Source organism: Panulirus ornatus, chromosome 2, assembly GCF_036320965.1.
Source record: "Panulirus ornatus isolate Po-2019 chromosome 2, ASM3632096v1, whole genome shotgun sequence".
Classification (NCBI taxonomy): Eukaryota; Metazoa; Arthropoda; class Malacostraca; order Decapoda; family Palinuridae; genus Panulirus; species Panulirus ornatus.
This window is the reverse complement of record NC_092225.1, coordinates 33,086,566-33,113,410: the sequence shown is the minus strand read 5'-3', so window position 1 is coordinate 33,113,410 and position 26,845 is coordinate 33,086,566. Positions and strand designations below refer to the sequence as shown.

Genomic DNA, 26,845 nt, shown 5'->3' with positions numbered 1-26,845 from the left:
AAGAGCATATGGTGTGGGAGGTAAGTTGCTAGAAGCAGTAAAAACTTTTTACCAAGAATGTAAGGCCTGTGCACAGTAGGAAGAGAGGAGAGTGATGGGTTCCCAGTGAATGTCGGTCTGCAGCAGGGGTGTGTGATGTCCCAATGGTTGTTTAATTTGTTTATGGATGGGGTGGTTAAGGAGGTAAATGCAACAGTTTTGGAGAGTGGAGTCAGTATGCAGTCTGTTGGGGATGCGAGGGCCTGGGAAGTAGGTCAGTTGTTGTTCGCCAATGATACAACTCTAGTGGCTAATTCGAGGGAAAAATTGCAGAAATTGGTGACTAAGTTTGGAAAAGTTTGTGGAAGAAGAAAATAGAGTACAAATGTAACTAAGAGCAAGCTTATTAGGTTCAGTAGAGTTAAGGGACAAGTTTATTGAGAGGCAAGTCTGAATGGAGAAAAATTGGAGGAAGTGAAGTGTTTTAAATATCTGGGAGTGGAATTAGCAACAAATGGAACCATGGAAGCGGAAGTGAGTCACAGGGTGGGGTAGAGGGCGAGGGTTCTGGGAGCAATGAGGAAAGTGTGGAAGGAAAGAACGTTATCTTGGAGAGCAAAAATGGTATGTTGGAAGGAACAGTAGTTCCAATAATGCTATATGGTTTCAAGGCATGGGCTATAGATAGGGTTGTATGGAGGAGGGTGGATGTGTTGGAAATGAAATGTTTGAGGACAATATGTGGTGTGAGGTGGTTTCATCAAGTAAAAGAAGGGTAAGAGAGATGTGTGGTAATAAAAAGAGTGTGGCTGAGAGAGCAGAAGAGGGTGTGCTGAAATGCTTTGGACATATGGAGAGAATGAACGAGGAAAGATTGACAAAGAGGATATATGAGTCAGAGTAGGAGGGAACAAGGAGAAGTGTGAGACCAAACTGGAGGTGGAGGAATACAGTGAAAAAGAATTTGAGTGATCAGGGTCTGAATATACAGGAGGGTGAGAGGAGTGCAAGGAATAGAGCGAATTGGAACAATGTGGTATTCTGGGGTCAACGTGATACCAATGAACTGAACCAGGGCATGTAAAATGTTTGGGGTAAACCATGGAAAGGTCTGTGGGGCCTGGATGTGGATAGGGAGCTGTGGTTTTGGTGCATTACACATGACAGCTAGAGACTGAGTGTGAACGAATGTGGAATTTCTCTGTTTTCCTGGCACTACCTCGCTGAAGCAGGGGGGAGGGGTGATGCCAGGAAAGGATGAAGGCAAGCAAGTATGAATATGTACATGTGTATATATCATATATGCATATGTCTGTGTATGCATAGGTTGATATGTGTACATATGCATATGTGTTTATGAATATATATTATTTCATTTATTTATTTTGCTTTGTCGCTGTCTCCCGCATTAGCGAGGTAACGCAAGGAAACAGACGAAAGAATGGCCCAACCCCCCCACATACACATGTATATACATACACGTCCACACACGCAAATATACATACCTATACATCTCAATGTACACATATATACACACACACAGACATATACATATATACACATGTACATAATTCATATTGTCTGCCTTTATTTGTTCCCATCGCCACCCCGCCACACATGGAATAACAACCCCCTTCCCCCTCATGTGTGCAAGGTAGCGCTAGGAAAAGACACCAAAGGCCCCATTCGTTCACACTCAGTCTCTAGCTGTCATGTAATAATGCACTGAAACCACAGCTCCCTTTCCACATCCAGGCCCCACAGAACTTTCCATGGTTTACCCCAGACGCTTCACATGCCCTGGTTCAATCCATTGACAGCACGTCGACCCCGGTATACCACATCGTTCCAATTCACTCTATTCCTTGGACGCCTTTCACCCTCCTGCATGTTCAGGCCCCGATCACTCAAAATCTTTTTCACTCCATCTTTCCACCTGTGAATATATATACATATATATGTGTATATGATCGGATGGGCCATTCTTCATGTGTGTGTGTGTGTGTGTGTGTGTGTGTGTGTGTGTGTGAGTGGTAGAAAGAATTCTACCTCTGAAGTGACTAATGGGGGCAAAAGCAGGGGGCTGGAACATCCCTTCCTTGTACTTCAATTTCCAAATGACGAAACAAAAGAAGGAGGCAAGTAGGGAGTGCTCATCCTCCTCAAAGGCTCAGTTTGGGGTGCTTAATTGTGTGTGTAGATGTAACTAACATGAGAAGAACCTTAGACATTACTGAAATCAGTCACAGAAGAACCAAGAAAAGAAAATTATGTAATGCAATAGGCAACTGAGAAGAAAAGTCTTAACAATCAAGTAAAATTTTTCTTTTTGCTGTGAGCACTTACACTAACCTTGCCATCTCAGCAATACCTTGTCCCCTGGCTAACTAAGCTTCAGACATGTTTACCTTCCCAATAAGCCTTTCTCTGATTATTGTCTCCACATGTTCAAGCCATTTCAACACACCTTGGTGAGTTCTCTAAACCAGAAAACAATACTTACTAACACATCCCTCTTCTAAGTTGTCTTTCCTTACATATTCAACCTGCTTCATACCACCTCCTGCCCACATGCACTTTACTTCTAATACATCCACCCTCTTCTGTTCTTTTGCATTTTTGGTTCGAGACAATACCTTCAAACATACCCATTCTTATTCTAATAGATAATGAACTCTCCTTTCACATACTCTTCAGTGTATCCAGGACCCTAACCCCCTCTACCACACTATGACACTTCAATTCCATGGCTCCATCCACAGCCATGTCCACTCCTATGTATCTAAAGGGATCCTCCACTTTCACTAGATTCTCCCTGGTCAGACTTACATTAATCTATCCTCTCACCCTCTGCTATATCTCATCACCTCACTTTTCTTCTCATTAACTCTTAACATCCTCCCACTCTTAGACACCAGCTTCTGGAGCTTCTCTTTTGAGTGTGCCACTTTAGCCAAGTTGTTTGCAAACAACAAAAGACTCATCCCCTAGGCCCCCAACCCTAACATCCTGGAGACCTGCCACTCTCTCCAGGACCCTCACATTCACCTCCCTCAACACCCACATCCATTAACAGATTGAAACAGCCTTAATGACATTACATACCCTTGATGCAGACTTAGCTTCAATTTGAGCTACTCACCCACTTTCTACTCGCTCACATGTCTTATTCTCTTTGAAAAACTACTCTGCATTTAGTACCTGTCCTGCCACACAATATATCAATTTCACCTTCTAAAAACCATCTCTGTTAACCATGTCATATGACTTTTCCACTTGAATGAATGCCACATACCAATACATCTCATTATTCTGATATTTTTCACACAAATTTTTCAAAGCGAGTGCCTAACCACACAACCTCTAACAGTCCTGAAGCCATAATGATCCGCCCCATTCTGAAGCTCTGAGCATACCACCACCCTCTCATACAGCTTACCAGATATACCTAAGACTTACATCCTCTGCAATTTGAGCATTCATTTTGTCCCCTAACCTTTATAGAAGGAAACTATGCATGCATTCTGCCAGTATTCAGGCACCTCAAAAGGAAGCCTCACCTCCTTCTGCCACACTTCTTTTGTAAGACTTTCACCATCACCTAATTCACCATACCACTGGCCACAACACTCTAGCTCTGCATACCATCTCATGACTAGCATTGCACATGTCACAATATCATCTAAAACATTCAAAGTCCTTCAGAAAACTTCAGCTAGTTTTTACTTTTTCAATTTTGCCTGATATCAACATTCCTATATATCATCTGGGGGTATCCCTGGGGATAGGAGAGAAAGAATACTTCCCACGCATTCCCCACGTGTCGTAGAAGGCAACTAAAGGGGATGGGAGTGGGGGGCTAGAAACCCTCCCCTCCTTGTATTTTAACTTTCTAAAAGGGGAACCGGAAGAAGGAGTCACGCGGGGAGTGCTCATCCTCCTCGAATGCTCAGACTGGGGTGTCTAAATGTGTGTGGATGTAACCAAGATGAGAAAAAAGGAGAGATAGGTAGTATCTTTGAGGAAAGGAACCTGGCTCTGAGTGAAACGAAGCTCAAAGGTAAAGGGGAAGAGTGGTTTGGGAATGTTTTGGAAGTAAAGTCAGCAGTTGGTGAGAGGACAAGAGCAAAGGAGGGAGTAGCACTACTTCTGAAACAGGAGTTGTGGGAGTATGTGATAGAGTGCAAGAAAGTACACTCTGGACTGATATGGGTAACACTGAAAGTGGATGGAGAGAGATGGGGGATTATTGGTGCCTATGCACCTGGGAATGAGAAGAAAGATTATAAGAGGCAAGTGTTTTGGGAGCAGCTGAGTGAGTGTATTAGCAGCTTTGATGCACGAGACCGAGTTATAGTTATGGTTGATTTGAATGCAAAGGTGAGTAATGTGGCAGTTGAGGGAATAATTGATGTACATGGGGTGTTCAGTGTTGTAAATGGAAATGGTGAAGAGCTTGTAGATTTGTGCTGAAAAAGGACTGGTGATTGGGAATACCTGGTTCAAAAAGAGAGATATACATAAGTATACAAATGTAAGTAGGAGAGATGGCCAGAGAGCGTTATTGGATTACATGTTAATTGATAGGTGCGTGAAAGAGAGACTTTTGGATGTTAATGTGCTGAGAGGTGCAACCGGAGGGATGTCTGATCATTGTCTTGTGGAGAAAAAGGTGAAGATTTGTAGAGGTTTTCAGGAAAGAAGAGAGAATGTTGGGGTGAAGAGAGTGGTGAGAGTAAGTGAGCTTGGTAAGGAGACTTGTGTGAGGAAGTACCAGGAGAGACTGAGTACAGAATGGAAAAAGGTGAGAGCAAAGGGCATAAGGGGAGTGGGGGAGGAATGGGATGTATTTAGGGAAGCAGTAATGGCTTGCGCAAAAGATGCTCGTGGCATGAGAAATGTGGGAGGTGGGATGATTAGAAAGGGTAGTGAGCGGTGGGATGAAGAAATAAGATTATTAGTGAAAGAGAAGAGAGAGGCATTTGGACAATTTTTGCAGGGAAACAGTGCAAATGACTGGGAGATGTATAAATAAAAGAGGCAGGATGTCAAGAGAAAGGTGCAAGAGGTGAAAAAGAGGGCAAATGAGAGTTGGGGTGAGAGAGTATCATTAAATTTTAGGAAGAATAAAAAGATGTTTTGGAAGGAGGTAAATAAAGTGCGTTAGACAAGAGAACAAATGGGAACATTGGTGAAGGGGGCTAATGGGGAGGTAATAACAAGTAGTGGTGATGTGAGAAGGAGATGGAGTACGTATTTTGAAGGTTTGTTGAATGTGTTAGATGATAGAGTGGCAGATATAGGGTGTTTTGGTTGAGGTCGTGTGCGAAGTGAGAGGGTCAGGGAGAATGGTTTGGTATACAGAGAAGAGGTAGTGAAAGCTTTGCGGAAGATGAAAGCCGGAAAGGCAACAGGTCTGGATGGTATTGCAGTGGAATTTATAAAAAAAAAAAGGGGGGGTGACTGTGTTGTTGACTGGTTGGTGAGGATGTTCAATGTACGCATGGCTCATGGTGAAGTGCCTGAGGATTGGTGGAATGCACACATACTGCCATTGTACAAAGGCAGCATGCATACTGCCACTGTACAAAGGCAAAGGGGATAAAGGTAAGTGTTCAAATTACAGAGGTATAAGATTGAGTATTACTGGGACATTATATGGGAAGGTATTGACTTGAGAGGAAGAAGGCATGTACAGAGCATCAGATTGGGGAAGAGTAGTGTGGTTTCAGAAGTGGTAGAGGATGTGTGGATCAGGTGTTTGCTTTGAAGAATGTATGTGAGAAATACTCAGAAATACAAATGGATTTGTATGTGGCATTTATGGATCTGAAGAAGGCATATGATGAGAGTTGATAGAGATGCTCTGTAGAAGGTATTAAGAGTATATGGTGTGGGGGCAAGTTGCTAGAAGCAGTGAAAAGTTTTTATCGAGGATGTAAGGCATGTGTACGAGTAGGAAGAGAGGTAAGTGACTGGTTCTCAGTGAATGTTGATTTGCAACAGGGGTGCATGATGTCTCCATGGTTGTTTAATTTGTTTATGGATGGGGTTGTTATGGAGGTGAATGCAAGAGTTTTGAAGAGAGGGGCAAGTATGCAGTCAGCTGCGGAAGAGAGGGCTTGGGAAGTGAGTAACTTATTGTTCGCTGATGATACAGTGCTGGTGGCTGATTTGGGTGAGAAACTTCAGACGCTGGTTACTGAGTTTGGTAAAGTGTGTGAAAGAAGAAAACTTAGAGTAAATGTGAATAAGAGCAAGGTTATCAGGTACAGTAGGGTTGAGGGACAAGTCAATTGGGAGGTAAGTTTGAATGGAGAAAAACTGGAGGAAGTGAAGTGTTTTAGATATCTGGGAGTGGATTTGGCAGCGGATGGAACCATGGAAGTGAAAGTGAGTCACAAGGTGGGGGAGGCGGCGAAAGTTCTGGGAGCGTTGAAGAAAGTGTGAAAAGTGAGAACATTATCTTGGAAAGCAAAAATGGGTATGTTTGAAGGAATAGTCGTTCCAACAATGTTACATGGTTGCGAGGTTACAGAGGAGGGTGGATGTATTGGAAATGAGATGTTTGAGGACAATATGTGGTGTGAGGTGGTTTGATCAAGTAAATAATGAAAGGGTAAGAGAGGTGTGGTAATAAAAAGAGTGTGGTTGAGAGACCAGAAGAGGGTGTATTGAAATAGTTTGGTCACATGGAGAGAATGAGTGAGGAAAGATTAACAAAGAGGATATATGTGTCAGAGGTGGAGGGAAAAAGGAGAAGTGGGAGACCAAATTGGAGGTGGAAGGATGGAGTGAAAAACAGTATGAGCGATCAAGGCCTGAACATGCAGGAGGGTGAAAGGCGTGCAAGGAATAGAGTGAATTGGAACGATGTGATATACTGGGGTCGCTTTGCTGCCAATGGACTGAACCAGGGCATGTGAAATGTCTGGGGTAAACTATGGAAAGTTTTGAGGGGCCTGGATGTGGGAAAGGAGCTGTGGTTTTGGTGCATTATACATGACAGCTAGAGATTGAGTGGGAAGGAATGTGGCCTTTGTTGTCTTTTCCTAGCGCTACCTGGCATGCATGCAGGGGGAGGGGTTTGTCATTTCATGTGTGGCAGGGTGGTGATGGGAATGAATAAAGGCAGTAAGTATGAATTATGTACATGTGTATGTAAATATATGTCTGTGTATGTGTATATATGTATACATTGAAATGTATAGGTATGTATATGTGCGTTTGAGGACAATATGTGGTGTGAGGTGGTTTGATCAAGTAAGTAATGTAAGGGTAAGAGAGATGTGTGGAAATAAAAAGAGTGTGGTTAAGAGAGCAGAAGAGGGTGTTTTGAAATGGTTTGGTCACATGGAGAGAATGAGTGAGGAAAGATTGACCAAGAGGATATATGTGTCAGAGGTGGAGGGAGCGAGGAGAAGTGGGAGACCAAATTGGAGGTGGAAAGATGGAGTGAAAAAGATTTTGAGTGATCGGGGCCTGAACATGCAGGAGGGTGAAAGGCGTGCAAGGAATAGAGTGAATTGGAATGATGTGGTATACCGGGGTCGAAGTGCTGTCAATGGATTGAACCAGGGCATGTAAAGTGTCTGGGGTAAACCATGGAAAGTTCTGTGGGGCCTGGATGTGGAAAGGGAGCTGTGATTTCGGTGCATTATTACATGACAGCTAGAGACTGAGTGTGAATGAATGGGGCCTTTGGTGTCTTTTCCTAGCGCTACCTCGCACACATGAGGGGGGGAGGGGGTTGTTATTCCATGTGTGGCGAGGTGGCGATGGGAACAAATAAAGGCAGACAGTATGAATTATGTATATGTGTATATATGTATATGTCTGTGTGTGTATATATATGTGTACATTGAGATGTATAGGTATGTATATTTGCGTGTGTGGACGTGTATGTATATACATCTGTATGTGGGCGGGTTGGGCCATTCTTTCGTCTGTTTCCTTGCGCTACCTCGCTAACACGGGATACAGCGACAAAGCAAAATAAATAAATAAATAAATAAATAAATATATGTGCGTGTGTGGACGTGTATGTATATGGATGTGGAAAGGGAGCTGTGATTTTGGTGCATTATTACATGACAGCTAGAGACTGAGTGTGAACGAATGTGGCCTTTGTTGTCTTTTCCTAGCCCTACCTCGCACACATGAGGGGGGAGGGGGTTGTTATTCCATGTGTGGCGAGGTGGCGATGGGAATAAATAAAGGCAGACAGTATGGATTATGTACATGTGTATACATGTATATGTCTTTCTTTCTTTCTTTTAAACTATTCGCCATTTCCCGCGTTAGCGAGGTAGCGTTAAGAACAGAGGACTGGGCCTTTTTTGGAATATCCTCACCTGGCCCCCTCTGTTCCTTCTTTTGGAAAATTAAAAAAAAAAACGAGAGGGGAGGACTTCCAGCCCCCCGCTCCCTCCCCTTTTAGTCGCCTTCTACGACACGCAGGGAATGCATGGGAAGTATTCTTAATCCCCTATCCCCAGGGATAATGTATATGTCTGTGTGTGTATATATATGTGTACATTGAGATGTATAGGTATGTATATTTGCGTGTGTGGACGTGCATGAATATACATGTGTATGTGGGTGGGTTGGGCAATTCTTTCGTCTGTTTCCTTGCGCTACCTCGTTAACGCGGGAGACAGCAACAAAGCAAAATAATATAAAAAACTAATAAATAAACACTACTCAACTACTTTAAAAGTGTTTTCCTGTTTTCCCTGATAATTATCAATACTATCTCACTCCATCCCAAATCTGCCCTCATTTCCAGCTCTGAACTTTCCTCCTGACCACCTATCCTTTTCTTATATGAATTCAACAGCAAAGTACTATCACCCTTGGGTTCAATAGATCTTGAAATCAGCAGTTTTGTTCCAGTTCTTTAAGTAAGATTGGTACTTTTGAATTCTTTTTCTTTTGCATTACAAAAACCTATCCTCATGTCATATTTTCTATCTTAAATCTTAGAAATAATATCAACAATTATTAGTTTACTGAATGATGACAAACAAGCATAATTCATTACTTTGCTGATACTCATTTTAAGAAGTGTTTGCACCATGTCTATAACAGCCAAAGAAAATGGGAAAGCTATTAGAAGCATTGCCATATGCCACACATTAAAAGGTTATATTAAATGTCATAAGACAGTGTATCTTAAATCTTAAGAAATAATATCAACAATTATTTGTTTACTGAATGATGACAAACAAAAATAAATCATTACTTTGTTGATACTCATTTTAAGAAGTGCTTGCACCATGTCTATAACAGCCAAAGAAAATGGGAAAGCTATTGGAAGTGTTGCCAAATGCCACACATTAAAAGGTTATATTAAATGTCATAAAACAGTAAAAGGGTTGACTAATATCACTGAAAAACCTTAGCTTTCTTCTGAGGGAATCATAATTATTTTCTTTTGCAACTGCCAGATTTTCCAATTATTCCTAAGACACACAAGAACATTTTCAGTACAACAGACAGCAGGCAATAGGATTTTCCAATGAAGGAAAGTTCCCTTGTCCCTTCAGCTGTAGGATTTCCTATCTTGCTTAGTGCAGTATCACTGCCAAATACATAATGAAACCCAGGAAAATATATCAGTACTCCTCATCCTGTATTCTAAAAGGTAAAGCCAAGCAAATATAGTGGTACTTTTTTTGCTGACAATTAACCTCACAATCACTCACATTCCTTCCCTAGAGATATCATCTATACACCTCCCTTTTCTTTTTCACTAGCAACTGAACTTTTACCATCACTCAATACCCTTCCTCATATGCCCACCTTCCACATACCATACAATTCATCCATACGTAAATGCAATGCATCTTTAGCTACCTTCCTCTACTCACCCACTCTCCTTATTTCATTTACTTGCACCTTTTCCTACTCCTTACACAATATCTTTTGGCATCTCTCCAGCCTCTTTTCCTAGCTCACCCACTTTCAACACTTCGCTGCCACTCATGTCACTAACCCTTTTTCTACAGCCATTACAAACTTTCATACATGCTTCCATTAAGAAATGATCAGACATCCCACATGTTACCTCTCTCAGCACATGAGAACAAATAACCTCTTGTTTGCATGTATGTCAATTGAAAGACAATCCAATAGTGCCTATCGACATCTAACCCCACCCACCCATGGATACTTATGTATGCACCTTTTCTTAAACAAAATTCTTAAGATAACTGGGGAATATTCCACATCTGCTATTCTGTTTTGAGCACAGGAACAGATGTACAGCATACGATAGAGATAAATATTCAGAAACTTATCTAAATACCTCCATATCATCATTTTCTTCACTTGAAAGTTCTATGCTTGATGTGCTCCCTCGGTGTGATGAACTGTGGAACACTGGAGGCTGAAAGATATCCACAGAGTATCGAGCAGCAGCTTCCATCATACGAGCAAGGCGGGAATATGTTGCATGACTTTCAGGTAAGGACAATATGAAGGGACACCCAACAGGCTCAGGAACAAGTCTGCAGCTAATCTGAGAAAAAAATATATGCAGAAGCATTCTAGACCTTAATATAGTACTTTCAAAATCATCTGGTAGTACATCAACAATCCACCTGCCAGTTCTGAAAGATTTAAAGTTATCTTTTATTTTGATAAAAAAATCAATACAATTTTCTAAATAAAATAATTCATAATTTAATGGCATGCTATGATAAAGATGGGAATTATCATACAACCAAAAAGCATGAAGGAAATGGAATAAATGAATACCTATCTACCTACATAAGTAATAACTGGTAGGTAGCCACCAACCATGGAGATAATACCACCTGGATACTGAAAAGGATAGGACCTTCCTTGGCCATGGTCACTTTTTTATTCTCCCTTACTACATTTTTAATGCTTCTTTAAAGGCTCCAGTTACAGACAAAAGTCCACAACAAGGCTGGGCCCTAAGTGAAATACAAAGAGAATTATGAAATGGAAAAAGAAAAGACGAGAGAAGGGATTTACGAATATTTGAGAAAAAGAAAACCTTTCTTTTGAAATGTGCCAGGTCATACTATGTTATTGGAAAAGACATGAGAATGTAGAGAGTTCCAAAGGTTCAATGTGTAAGGAAAGAAGCAGGTATCAAAATGGCCCACCCTCGAGTTGCTGATGGCAAAGCTAATGTTCAAAATACACATAAATATACACTAACTCAGCATCCCTCACATAACACATGTTAACATACAACTACTCACTCAGTTCACTATTCTAGATTTTCCAATCCCAAATGTATATAGTTTACAAATTTTTTTTCTCCACACATTCCATAAAGCACCCAGGACCAAATTCCCCCTTTCCACTTTGTAACTCATTTCAGCCCCTATGGCTTCATCTGCAATGTTCACTCCAAGATACCAAAAGCACTCTACTTTCTCAAGATCAGATTCAACTAACACTTAATCCCTCCCGTAACAAACCCCTGCTGCACTTCATGATCTATTTTTTTTCCTTCTTTTTTTCCATTTCCACTTCCCTGGGGTAGAGGGTGGAAGAAAATTCCCTGTGTGTCATAGGTGGCAACTAGGCGGGGTAGAAGCAAGGGGTTGAAAATCCCTCTTCTTGTATTTCAATTTCTATAGCAGGGAGTCCTTATCCTCCTCAAAGGATCAGTGTGGGGTGTCTAAATATGTGTGGATGTAACCAAGATAAGAAGAAAGGTGAGATAAGAAGCATGTTTGAGGAAAGATACCTGAATGTTCTGGCTCTGAGTGAAACAATGCTCAAGAGTCAAGAGGAAAATGGTTTGGGAATGTCTTAGGAATAAAGTCAGGGATTGGCGAGAGGGCACTACAACTGAAACAGTTGTGGAAGTGTGGGAAAGAGTGTAAGGAATTGAGTTCTGGACTGATGCAGGCAAGTAGACTGTAAGAGACTGATGATTATCAGTGCTTAAACACTTAGCTATGGGACGAAAAGTCACTAAGCAAGTGTTTTGGGAGCGGTTGAGTGAGTGTGTCAGCAGTATTGACACAAGAGAACAGGTATTAGTAATGAGTGATTTCACATGTGAATGTGAGTAATGTGGCAATTGAGGGTATAATTGAGGGGGCCTGGGGTATTCCATAATGTAAATGAAAATCATGGACAGCTTATGGAGTTGTGTGCTGAAAAAGGACTGGTGACTAGGAATAAATGGTTTAAAAACAGGTGTAAACATATGTGTACACATGTGAGTGAGAAAGATGGTCAGCAGGCATTACTAGAAGACATAATTGAAAGACATGCAAGGGAAAGACTAGGGTGTAAGTGTGTTGGGGGGGAAGAGTTAGTGGGATGTCTGATCATTACCTTGTAAGACTAGGGTGAAGATATGGAAAAGAATGAATATTATGGGTGAGAAGAGAGCGGTGAGAATTTGTGAGCTTGGAAAAGAGACTTGCGTGAAGAAATAACAGGACACTGAGTATAAAATGGCAAAAGGTGAGAGTAAATGAAGCTAAGGGAGTGGGTGATGAATGGGATGTATTTAGGGAAGCAGTGCTAGCATGTGTGAGAGATGCATGTGGCATGCATAAGGTGAAAGGTAGGCATATTAGAAAGGGTAGTGAGTGGTGTGTTGACAAAGTTGCTAATGAAGGAGAAAAGTGAAGTATAAGGGCAATACTTAGAGGGAAGGCGTGCAAATAATTGAGGATGTCAAAAGAAAGCAGGAGGTCAAGAAAAATGAGCAGAGGATAAAAAAAAAGGGGGGGTAAGCAAGCATATATATATATATAGATAGATAGATAGATAGATAGATAGATAGATAGAGAGAGAGAGAGAGAGAGAGAGAGAGAGAGAGAGAGAGAGAGAGAGAGAAGAGAGGAGAGAGAGAGAGAGAGAGAGAAGAGAGGAGAGAGAGAGAGAGAGAGAGAGAGAGAGAGAGAGAGAGAGAGAGAGAGAGAGAGAGAGAGAGAGAGAGAGAGAGAGAGAGAGAGAGAGAGAGCAATGAAGGCAAATGGAGGGGGTTGACTGTGTTGTTGATAGGTTAGTTAGTTAGTTAGGATTTTCAATGTATGCATAAATCATGGTAAGGTGCCTGAGGATTGGTGGAATGCTTCTATAGTGTCCACGTTAATGTATGGAGGCAAGGGGAATAAAAGTGAGAGTTCAAACTACTAAGGTTTAGATCTGTTAAGTGCACCTAGTCAGATGTATGGGAAGGTATTTATTGAGAGGTTGAAGATGTGTAAAGAGCATCAGAAGTGGTTGAAGATGTGTGGATCAGGTGTTTGCTTTAAAGAAAGTAAGAGAAATACTTACAAAAACAGAAGGATCTGTATGCACTATCTATGATCTGAAGAAAGCACATGATATGGTCAATAATGATCCCTTGAAGAGGGTGTAACATACAACATGTAAAGAAAGCTTCTAGTAGCAGTGAGCCTTTTTTATGGGTTAAGGAAAGTGTACAAGTAGTAAGAGCAGAGAGGGAGTGGTTCTAAGAAGGGTGGCCTGCAGGAGGGGTTTGTGATGCCACTATGGTTATTCTATTTGTTTATGGACAGGGTGGTGAGGGTGATATATGCTAAGTCTTGGAAAGAGGGGCAAGTCTGCAATCTGTAGGGGATGAGGAGATCTAAGGACTGAGCCAGTTGATGTTTGTTGATGACATGACACTAGTGGCAGATTACAGTGAGGAACTGCAGAAGTTGATGACCTTGTGTGGAAAAATGAAAAATTTTGACAGAAAATAAGAATAAAAGCATGGTTATTAGGCTTAGCAAGGTAAAGGGACAGGTTAACTGAGGTGTAAGTTTGAATGGGGAAAAATTCAAGGAAATGAAATGTTTTAGATGTCTGGGAGCAGACATGGCAAATGGAGCCATGGAAGGTGGGTGAAGGCAGTGAAGGCTCTGGAACCACTGAAAAATGTATGAAAAGGGAGGTCATTACCAGGAAGGGCAAAAATGGGCATATCTGAAGGTATAGTAGTCCCGACTGTATTATACTGATGCAAGGCGTGGGCTATAGATGAGAATGTGCAGAAGATGGTGGTGTTGGGAATAAAATGTTTGAGGACAATATGTGGTGTGAGGTGGCATGATTTAGTAAAAGAGAGGCGTGGTAATAAAAAGGATTGTTGTTGAAAGAGCTTATGTGAGTGTGCAGAAATGGTTTAGACATACGGAAAGAATGAGTGAGGAGAGGTTGACAAAGAGAATGAATGTGGCAGAAGTGGAGGGTACAATAAGGGGGATACCAAATTGGAGATGGAAGAATGGAGTGAAAAAGATTTTGACTGATCATGGCCTGAACATGCAGGATGGTGAAAGGTGTGCAATGGGATAGAGTTAACTGGAACAATGTGGTATAAAAGGGTGAACATGCTGTCAATGAAATGAAGCTGAGCATGAGAAGTAGCCAGGTGAAATTATGAAACGTTCTGTGAGGGTTGGTTCTGGATAGGGAGCTGTGGTTTCAGCACAGTACGCATAACAGCTTGAGAATGGATGTGAGCGAATGTAGCCATTCTTCAGCTGTTCCTAGCACTTATTTGCTAATGTGGGAAACTGTGATTAAGTATGAATAAAAAAATCATATTCAACATTCTCCATTAATAAACTCTCCTAATCTGTGACCAGCTGATCATGTTCTTCTCTGAAATCTGCCATCAAAGTCACGTCATCTCCAATCAACAACTGATTCACCTTCCGAGCACCTTCATCTCCATTCTGCCACAGAACCATCACTTGCTCCAAGATGACAGAAATTTACCATCCCATCCACAAACAGTTTATAACATCATGGTGACAAGAAAAATCCTTGTTGCAGATCAATCTTCAAAGGAATTTCACACACTCATCCCTTCCTACTCACAGACATGTCTTACTCTCCCATGAAAGCTTTCACTGCATTTATCAACTTTCAATTTACCCCATATATCTGCAGCACCTTTCATAAGGCATCATTGTCTACCTTATGGTGTTACTGGGTTCCACCCACTCATGAATGCACTGCAAGTAAGACAGTTGCCCTTGGCAAGGCTGTATCATCGTCAGTTGATGAAAGGGGGTACTGTCTTGCCATGGACCTTTGCCCTAAAGAAGTCCATAGTTTTCCTGCACTTCTGATTCTAACAGAGCAACATGGTCACAGTAGCTTATGTATGATAATAATATGCATTATCCAGAGCCAAAAATGCCAAATAAAAGCCACTCTGTTTCTCCAAATATCTCTCACATACATTCTTAACCATACAACTTTTCTACAAACCCCTTACATCTTCACAAACTACTTTGTTCTTCCCACTCTCCTAATATTCTGGATTTGTTTTTTAACTCTAGTCCATCCCGCTGTAAGTACACAACCTCACCCCAATTGGTTCATCTGATGACACTCTCATAAATGTATCTATTCTAATGGCACCTCTACTTCTAGCAGCCCCTTCTAAGCAAAAATACTGGCACCTCAACAAAGCTCACTAGAATAAGTTACGTAACTTCTTTTTGACCTTCCTTGGGTAAATTACTGTTTCTTATGTGGTGATGCTTCTGTCTTTGCCAAACACATAGCAGAAGTTATCATTGCAAAATGGAAGCATTTATCCCCTCTTCCTCTATGACGACTTCTTCATCCAATCCATGGTTCAACCAATCTTGTTCTGAGGCCATTAAGGCATGGGATCTGGCATATCAAGCTTGGAAAAACTCTCCCTCCACTGGCTCCCATTCACCTTTCATCACAGCCTGTAATCACTGTAAGCATGTTATTCCAAGTGGTGAAGTGTTCCTTTATTCAAAGAAAGTGCAATAACCTCTCTTCATCATCCAGTGATAGGTCTTTCTGGTCTTTGGCTAAGGGTATCTCTAACAACAACTGTCGGTCTACCTTCCCTTCACTTTTCCCCTCTGATGGTACTATAGCTGTCTCTCCCATTTCTCCTCTAACTCCACCTTGGATGACTCATAACATTCCTTCATCACTTGATGCTCCTCTTACTAATAATATCTCTTCCCGTAATCTCTTTTCAGACTGTCCAAAAAATGCTTCTCTCTCTGGACAAAAATAAGGATTATGATCCTGATGGCACCCATCCCCGTGCACCGAAAGAGTGTGTCCCTGAACTTGCACCTGTGCTTGCTTGTCTGTTCCGTTTCTGTTTAAAAACCAAAACTTTTCCTTCTTAGAAGCAAGCATTGATACATCCCATCACAAAGAAGGGTGACCATTCTGACCACACTAACTAATGTCCTATTGCTTTGACAACTACCATTTCCAAAGTCTTTGAATCCCTCCTCAACTCCCATATCCTTTAACACCTTAAATATTGCAGTCTTCTCTCTGATCACTGCTATGGCTTCCATAAGGCAAGATCCACTGGTGATATTCTTTCCAATCTTACTCATGTCTGGTCATCATCCCTGAAAGATTCAGAGGGAGTCATGTGTAGCTGCCCTTGACATATCTCTCAGGCTCTTGACAGGGTGTGGCATCAGGGTCTCATCTCTACACTATCCTCTTTTGGACTCCCTCCTTCACTTTGCTCTTTCATATCTAGCTTCCTCAATCGCCAATCTACCTCTGTGGTTGTCGATGGATCAGCCTCCCCCCTTTCTCCATCAACAGCAGTGTCCCTCAGGGATCTGTCCTGTCCCCTACACTTTTTCTCTTTTTTTTCAACGATTTTCTCTACAAATAATCCAAAGCACTCATATGCTGACAAATCAACACTGCATTCATCTACATCCTTCAATTCTGCTCTCTCTTCTCTCACTTGATCTGCATCTGGTCTTGACACAGCCTCCTCAGTAAACTCAGACTTGGACAGGATATCTCAGTAGGGTACACAAAATCTTGTCCTCCTCAGTAAACTCAGACTTGGACAGGATATCTCAGTGGGGTAAACAAAATCTCGTCAAGTTTAATGCCTCCAAGACCCAGTTTCTACCCCTCTCCTCACAACTCTTGTCTCTCCTTTGACGATTCTGTGATTCCACTTCTTGACTCAATAAATGTACTTGGCATTACTGTAACATCCACTCTTTCTTGGAAACCCACATTACAGGAATAGGTAAGTCTGCCTCTAAGAAACTGGGTGTCCTGTTTAGATGTCAAACTTCTCTTCTGAACAGCTGCACCCTTTGTGCAAGCAATTGATTCGTCCTTGTATGGAATACTACTCTCACATTCTGCGTGGTTCTAACTCTGCATCCTTAATTGACACAGTTGAATTGAAAGTGATCCAGCTTATAAACTGTCCCAGGTTAACTTCCAAACTTGACCCCCTTCCCCTGCACTGCAATGTTGGTTCACTATCCCTCTTCTATCGGTATTACTCTGGTTTTTGCTCCCCAGAGCTATCTGCTTGAGTGCCCAAATCACTAGTTACATCCACGCAATACTCGGCCATCTTAGATAACTGTTTCGTCCCCTACACTTCGAAGCTTTGGAACTCTCTTCCCTCTTGTGTCTTTCCTAATAACTATTACCTGGCACATTTCAAAAGACAGGTTTTTCACTTTCTCAAAATTTGCAAATACTTTCCCTTGTCTTTTCTTTTTCTGTTTCATAATCCTCTCTATATTTCAATTAAGGCCCGGCCTTGATGTGGACTTTTGTTAGTGATTGGAACCCTCAACATGAAAAATAAATCAGCTGCTCTATGTATGATAACTCCCTATCTATCACCACTATTGCATACAACTGCTAAATATGTTCAACAGACTTATAATATTATAACTGAAATATTCACTTTCATCCCCCTTGACTTTATACAAAAGCAATATATCTGTGCTCTGCTAGACCTCAGGAACCTTTCCTTGGGTCATGCATAAGCTCAACTACTTGACTAAACAATCATAAACAGTCAATCCCATCCACTTCTGATTCTTTACCCCCATATCATCTTTTATAGGACTTATGCTACCTCTCTTTTCATCATCCTGGTTGCCAAGACTCATCCCCAAAACACTGCATCCACATCCCTATCAATCACTACATTCAGCGGTCCTTCAAAATACTAACTCCACCTCCTTTTCACAATGTCTCTCACCACTTCCCTGCCTTTTATCCTACTATCTGTAAGAACTTTTCTTACTAGACAGCAGGAAAAGTCACAAGATATAAACTTGCTGATCATACAATACTTTTCTTCAACTATGAGCAAACTGCACCTGAAATTCAGACACCTAAGTGTATGAGAGTGTGTGTGTGTGTGTGTGTGTGTGCGTGTGTGTGTGTGTGTGTGTGTGTGTGTGTGTGTGTGTGTGTGTGTTTGCTCTACTACTCAAAATACTTACTTTATGACTAGGCCAATGATTCTTTTGACAAGCCTGGTGACAGTATCCCGCCCGAAAACATTTTGTACAACGGCGTAACTTGTTTCCTGATACAGCATTTCTAGAGCAGTATGCACAACGTGTAGGTGGACTGGGGATCATCATACGTTGTACCACTGCCACTTCCACCACTGGTTCTCCAACCTGTAAAATGGTATCAAAAGTTATGCATTCTCTCTACTTCAATTAGAGGCAAATACCTGGCAAATGAATGTTCAGGGTACTTGCAATAACAGTCACTGTTTCATCAGCATAGACTTCAATGTTACAAACCGTAATCAACCTCTGTTATTTGAAGTTTAAGAGGAACTTGTAATGCTAAGAGAAATAATGATAATATGCAAAGAAATGATGCACAACTAAGCTATACTGATTACAGAATTAGTATCAAATCTTGACCAGTGTAAATATACCTCCAATCAGGCTTCATGTCTCTAAGGCAAAAGAGACATGCAATGCCGTTTTTAAAATCCTGGGGTTTTCATCTTTTCTACGTTTCCTATACCTTCAATTAGCGAGGCAGCACCCGGAACACGAAAAGAAATGGCCTCATTCACTTACATCACTCTCTGGCTGTCATGTATAATGCTCCAATTCACTTGATCCTATGTACACCTTTCATCCTCTTGCATGTTTAGTTCCTGAACACTCAAAACCTTTTCAACTCCATCCTTCCATCTCAAATTTGGTTTCCACCTCTCCTTGTTGCCTCCACTTCTGACAAAAATCCTTTTACTCATTTTCTTCTTATGTCTACACCACTTCAACACAACTTCTGCTCTCTCACCAACACTCTTTTTTCTACCACACATGTCTGTTACACTTTCAATACTTACTCCATCAAACCACCTTACACTACATATTGTCTACAAACATTTAATTTCCAACACATCCAACCTCCTCTGTACAACCCTATCCATAGCCCATGCCTCACAACCAAATAATATTGATGAACTACTATTCCGTGTACGTGTAGGAAGAGAGGAAAGTGATTGGTTCTCAGTGAATGTAGGTTTGCGGCAGGGGTGTGTGATGTCTCCATGGTTGTTTAATTTGTTTATGGATGGGGTTGTTAGGGAGGTGAATGCAAGAGTTTTGGAAAGAGGGGCAAGTATGAAGTCTGTTTTGGATGAGAGAGCTTGGGAAGTGAGTCAGTTGTTCGCTGATGATACAGCGCTGGTGGCTGATCCATGTGAGGAACTGCAGAAGCTGGTGACTGAGTTTGGTAAAGTGTGTGAAAGAAGAAAGTTGAGAGTAAATGTGAATAAGAGCAAGGTTATTAGGGTTAAGGGTCAAGTCAACTGGGAGGTAAGTTTGAATGGAGAAAAACTGGAGGAAGTAAAGTGTTTTAGATATCTGGGAGTGGATCTGGCAGAGGATGAAACCATGGAAGCGGAAGTGAATCATAGGGTGGGGAAGGGGGCGAAAATCCTGGGAGCCTTGAAGAATGTGTGGAAGTCGAGAACTTATCTCGGAAAGCAAAAATGAGTATGTTTGAAGGAATAGTGGTTCCAACAATGTTGTATGGTTGCGAGGCGTGGGCTATGGATAGAGTTGTGCGCAGGAGGGTGGATGTGCTGGAAATGAGATGTTTGAGGACAATATGTGGTGTGAGGTGGTTTGATCGAGTAAGTAATGTAAGGGTAAGAGAGATGTGTGGGTGGAAATAAAAAGAACGTGGTTAAGAGAGCAGAAGAGGGTGTTTTGAAATGGTTTGGGCACATGGAGAGAATGAGTGAGGAAAGATTGACCAAGAGGATATATGTGTCGGAGGTGGAGGGAACGAGGAGAAGTGGGAGACCAAATTGGAGGTGGAAAGATGGAGTGAAAAAGATTTTGAGTGATCGGGGCCTGAACATGCAGGAGGGTGAAAGGCGGGCAAGGAATAGAGTGAATTGGATTGATGTGGTATATGGGGGTCGACGTGCTGTCAATGGATTGAATCAGGGTATGTGAAGCGTCTGGGGTAAACCATAGAAAGTTCTGTGGGGCCTGGATGTGGAAAGGGAGCTGTGGTTTCGGGCATTATTACATGACAGCTAGAGACTGAGTGTGAACGAATGGGGCCTTTGTTGTCTTTTCCTAGTGCTACCTCGCACACATGAGGGGGAGGGGGATGTTATTCCATGTGTGGCGAGGTGGCGATGGGAATGAATAAAGGCAGACAGGGTGAATTGTGTGCATGTGTATATATGTATGTGTCTGTGTATGTATATATATGTGTACACTGAGATGTATGGGTATGTATATTTGCGTGTGTGGACGTGTATGTATATACATGTGTATGGGGGTGGGTTGGGCCATTTCTTTCATCTGTTTCCTTGCGCTACCTCGCAAATGCGGGAGACAGTGAAAAAAAAAAAATTTTCTTAATACACAACCATTTTTGCGATCGGAGATAACATTTTTTCTTGCCACACATTCTTCAGCGCTCACAGAAACTTCGTGCCCTCTACCACCCGATGACTTACTTCTGTTTTCATTGCTCCTTTAGTTGCCCTGATAGCTCCCGGATATCTAAAACATTTTTTCTTCATTCAAATTTACATCCCAACTAACCTGTCCCTCAACTCTTCCAAGCACAGTCCCAAACCTCAGCCACAAGTGCTGTATCATCAGCAAATAACAATTGACTAATTTCCCAGGCCCTCATCCCCCAGGGACAGCATACTCACCCCTCTCTCCAAGACTCTGGCATTTATCTCCCTCACCACCCCATCCGTAAACCAATTGAACAACCATGGTGATATTACACATCCCTCCTGCTGACCAACCTTCAATTGGAACCATCCACTCTCCTCTCTGTCTACTCATACACATGCCTTACACCCTCGACAAAACTTCTCTGCTTCTGGCAGCTTATCTCCCACACCATATATTCTTAATACCATTCACAAAGCATCTATATCAACCTTATCATATCCTTTGTCCAGATCATTAAATGCCACATACAAAACCATCAGTTCTTCTAAGTATTTCTCACAGACATTCTTTAAATCACACAACTGATCCACACACCCTCTTCCACTTCTGAAACCACATTGCTCCTCTCCTGTATAATACTCTGTACATGCCTTTACCGTCTCAACCAATATCCTCCCACACAACTTACTAGGTATACTCAATAAACTTATGCTTCTGTAGTTTGAACACATCTTTATCTCCCTTGCATTTATGCAATGACACTACACATGCATTCTGCCAATTCTCAGGCACTTCACCATGACCCATACATACAATGAATATCCTTACCACAACATAGTCACCCCATTTCTTAACTTCAACAACCATGTCATCCACTCCAGCCACCTTGCTCAATTTCATCTTATAAAAGGCCTTCCTCACCTCTTCTTTCTTTACCAAATCACTCTCCACGACTCTCTCACTTTGTATACCATCCCAATTAAAAACATCCTACTACATCTGCTACTCCACCATCACACATTTAACAATCCTTCAAAATACTTACTTCATCTCCTCCTCACTTCATCACTACCTGTTATCACTTCCCCTTTTGCTCCCTTCACGGACGTTCTCATTTGTTCTCGTCTTTCGCATACTATTAACCTCCTTCCAAAACATCTTTTCATTCTCCCTAAAATTTAATGTTACTCTCTCACTCTAACTCTCATCTGCCCTCTTCTTTAATCACTGCACCTTCCTCTTGACCTCCTGCCACTTTCTCTTATACATCTTGCAATCATTTGCACTCCTTTCCTGAAATTACAGCCCAATCACCTCTCTTTTCTCTTTCTTTAGCAACTTTACTTCATCCCACCACTCACTACCTTTCCTAATCTGCCCAACTCCCATGCAATCACTGTTTCCCTAAATACAACCCATTCCTCACCCACTCCCCTCATTTCATTCACTCTCACCTTCTGTCATTCGACGCTCAATCTCTCCTAGTATATCTTCAAATAAGTCATTTCCAAGCTCACTTATTCTCAACACACTCTTCTCCCCAACATTGTTTCTTCTTTATCAAAAGCCTCTACAAATGTTTACCTTCACCTCCACAAGCTAGTGATCAGGCATCCCTTCAGCTGCCCCTCTCAGCAAATTTAAATCCAAAAGTCTCTTTTACATGCTTATAAATTAATATGCAAGTTAATAATGATTGTTGACCAACTCTCCTTCTCACATACAGATACTTGTGTATATCTCTCCTTTTAAGCCAGGTAATCCCAATCACCAGTCTTTTCTTCAGCACACAACTTCTACAAGCTCTTAACCATTTCCTTTCATAACTTTAAATGCCCCATGCACCCCAATTATACCCTCAACTGCCACATTACTTACCTTCACATTCAAAGCATCCATCACTTATACCCAGTCTTGTGCACCAAAACTACAGACACACTCATCCAGCTGCTTCCAAAACACTTGCCTTTCAAGATCTTTCTTCTTATGGCAAGGTGCATAAGTGCCAATAATCACTCATCTATTGCCATCTACTTTCAGTATACCCACACTAATCTAAAATTCATTTCCTTGCACTCTATCACACACTCCCACAATTCCTGCTTCAGGAGTGGTACTAGTCGTTGCTTAGCTCTTGTCATTTTACCAACCCCTGACTTTACTCTTAACACACATTTCCAAACTATTCTTCCCCTTCACCCTTGAACTTTCTTCATCCAGAGCCAGAATATCCAGGTTTCTTTCCTCAAACAAACTACCTATCTTCCTCTCTTCTCATTTTGGTTACATGAATTCACAAACATTCAGGCACCCCAGTCTAAACCTTCAAAAAGGATGAGCACTCCCTGCCTAACTACTGTTTCATCTTTTGGAAACTGAAATACAAGAGTAGGGTTTCTAGCACCCAACTCCCACATCCTTTAGTCACCTTCTACAACATACAGGAGTTATGAAGGAAGAATTCTTTCTATCCTCCCTAGAAGATTTTTTTTTTTTTTTTTTTTTTTTTTATACTTTGTCGCTGTCTCCCGCGTTTGCGAGGTAGCGCAAGGAAACAGACGAAAGAAATGGCCCAACCCCCCCCATACACATGTACATACACACGTCCACACACGCAAATAAACATACCCACACAGCCCTCCACGGCCCACCCCGGACGCTCCACATGCCCTGATTCAATCCACTGACAGCACGTCAACCCCTGTATACCACATCGCTCCAATTCACTCTATTCCTTGCCCTCCTTTCACCCTCCTGCATGTTCAGGCCCCGATCACACAAAATCCTTTTCACTCCATCTTTCCACCTCCAATTTGGTCTCCCTCTTCTCCTCGTTCCCTTCACCTCCGACACATATATCCTCTTGGTCAATCTTTCCTCACTCATTCTCTCCATGTGCCCAAACCACTTCAAAACACCCTCTTCTGCTCTCTCAACCACGCTCTTTTTATTTCCACACATCTCTCTTACCCTTACGTTACTTACTCGATCAAACCACCTCACACCACACATTGTCCTCAAACATCTCATTTCCAGCACATCCATCCTCCTGCGCACAACTCTATCCATAGCCCACGCCTCGCAACCATACAACATTGTTGGAACTACTATTCCTTCAAACATACCCATTTTTGCTTTCCGGGATAATGTTCTCGACTTCCACACATTTTTCAAGGCTCCCAAAATTTTCGCCCCCTCCCCCACCCTATGATCCACTTCCGCTTCCATGGTTCCATCCGCTGCCAGATCCACTCCCAGATATCTAAAACACTTCACTTCCTCCAGTTTTTCTCCATTCAAACTCACCTCCCAATTGACTTGACCCTCAACCCTACTGTACCTAATAACCTTGCTCTTATTCACATTTACTCTTAACTTTCTTCTTCCACACACTTTACCAAACTCAGTCACCAGCTTCTGCAGTTATATATCTTTTTCATACTTGATCATTGTTTCCCATGTTAGCAAGGTAACACTTGGGAACAGATGAAGAAAGACATCCATTCACATACACATGTGAAATGAATATTCATTATTACTCCGCTCAACATGACAGATTTCAATAAATATCATTTCAGTTGATATTTCTCTGAGTATTTCATATATACCGTCCAGAATTCATCAATGAAAAGTTTGAGATATATTCTATTGGATCCAAGTTAAAGTATCCTAGATCTCTCATTGATAAATCTCTAAAGTTAGCAAAAAAAAATTATAGAGTTAAGCCTAAACCCATCCTTGATAAAAAGAACCTCTAGTTCTCCTATTTAGTGATAACTTTATGTTACTTCCCAAGTTGCTAAAATCCTTTAACGTAAATGTAGTCTTCATTAACAATACATATTCTTATCACACTTTGTCACTGTCTCCAGCGTTAGTGAGGTAGTGCAAGGAAACAGACGAAAGAATGGCCCAACCCAACCACATACACATATATATACATAAATGCCCACACACGCAAATATACATACTTATACATTTCAATGTATACATACATACATACACAGACATATACATATATACATATGTTGGAAAGGATCACAATTTTGCGTGTGATCAAGATATTCCTATGAGTCCATGGGGAAAATGAAACATGATAAGTTCCCAAGTGCACTTTCGTGTAATAAACACATCATCAGGGGAGACATAAGAGAGAAATATAAGGCAGTTGATATACATCGAAGAGACGAAGCTAGGATGCCATTTGGTAAAGATGTGATTGTCCAAAACATACAACGAGCATTCATAAACTTATTTTAAAAATCTTATCAACAATAAAGTTATCTAATTTGTATAGACCATCACTATTATGATTATAATTCTTTGTGCATCTAATAATAGAAGATTCAATGATATTTCTCTTGGTAATAGAGTTACAGTTAATAATTGAGATGGCATTACTCAATATTACTTAATATTAGTGATGGTTTATACAAATTAGATAACTTTATTTATAAAATCTGTAAAATGATAAGTTTATGAACGCTCGTTGTATGTTTTCGACAATCACATGTTTACCAAATGGTGTCCTAGCTTTGTCTCTTCGATGTATATCAAGTGACTTACATTTCCCTTTTGTGTCTCCCTGATGATGTGATTATTAAACGAAAGTGCACTTGGGAACTTAACATGTTTCATTTTCCCCATGGACTCATAAGAATATACATATGTTCATATTCATATCCTTGGGGATAGGGGAGAAAGAATACTTCCCACGCATTCCCCACGTGTCTTAGAAGGCAACTAAAGGGGACGGATACAGGGGGCTAGAAACCCTCCCCTCCTTGTATTTTAACTTTCTAAAAGGGAAAACAGAAGAAGGAATCATGTGGGGAATGCTCATCCTCCTCGAAGGCTCAGATTAGGGTGTCTAAATGTGTGTGGATGTAACCAGGATAAGAAAAAAGGAGAGATAGGTAGTATGTTTGAGGAAAGGAACCTGGATGTTTTGGCTCTGAGAGAAACAAGAGCAAATGAAGGAGTAGCACTACTCCTGAAACAGGAGTTCTGGGAGTATGTGATAGAGTGTAAGAAAGTAAACTCTAAACTGATATGGGTTAAACTGAAAGTGGAGGGAGAGAGATGGGTGATTATTGGTGCCTATGCATCTGGTCATGAGAAAAAAGATCATGAGAGGCAAGTGTTTTGGGAGAAGCTGAGTGAGCGTGTTAGCAGTTTTGATGCACGAGACCGGGTTATAGTGATGGGTGATTTGAATGCAAAGATGAGTAATGAGGCAGTTGAGGGAATAATTGATGTGGGTGTTCAGTGTTGTAAATGGAAATGGTCAAGAGCTTGTAGATTTGTGTGCTGAAAAAGGACTGGTGATTGGGAATAACTGGTTTAAAAAGAGATACACATAAGTATATGTATGTAAGTAGGAGAGATGGCAAGAAAGCGTTATTGGATTACATGCTAATTGATAAGCGTGTGAAAGAGAGACTTATGTACTGAGAGGTGCAACTGGAAGGATGTTTGATCATTATCTTGTAGAGGCGAAGGTGAAGATTTGTAGAGGTTTTCAGAAAAGAAGAGAGAATGTTGGGGTGAAGAGAGTGGTGAGAGTAGGTGAGCTTGGGAAGGAGACTTGTGTGAGGAAGTACCAGGAGAGACTGAGTGCAGAATGGAAAAAGGTGAGAGCAAAGGACATAAGGGGAGTGGGAGAGGAATGGGATGTATTTAGGGGAGCAGTGATGGCTTGCACAAAAGATGTTTGTGGTATGAAAAGCGTGGGAGGTGGGCAGATTAGAAATGATAGCAAGTGGTGGGATGAAGAAGTAAGATTATTACTGAATGAGACAAGAGAGGCAATTGGACAATTTTTGCAGGGAAATAGTGCAAATGACTGGGAGATGTATAAAAAAAAAAGAGGCATGAGGTCAAGAGAAAGGTGCAAGAGGTGAAAAAGAGGGCAAATGAGAGTTGGGGGTGAGAGAGTATCATTAAATTTTAGGGAGGATAAAATGATGTTTTGGAAGGAGGTAAATAAAGTGCATACGACAAGAGAACAAATGGGAACATCGGTGAAGGGGGCTAATGGGGATGCAATAACAAGTAGTGGTGATGTGAGAAGGAGATGGAGTGAGTATTTTGAAGGTTTGTTGAATGCGTTAGATGATAGAGTGGCAGATATAGGGTGT

The 26,845-nt window shown here is 41.3% G+C and overlaps 1 protein-coding gene across 1 annotated transcript in view; it reads right to left on the bottom strand.

The window, feature by feature from the left end:
* Positions 1-26,845, bottom strand: part of LOC139756055 (ubiquitin carboxyl-terminal hydrolase 19-like) — a 197,528-nt gene that overhangs the window by 31,475 nt on the left and 139,208 nt on the right. Inside the window, 2 exon segments of the mRNA XM_071675047.1 lie at positions 10,289-10,501; positions 18,243-18,425. Coding sequence (XP_071531148.1) covers positions 10,289-10,501; positions 18,243-18,425 — 396 coding nt within the window.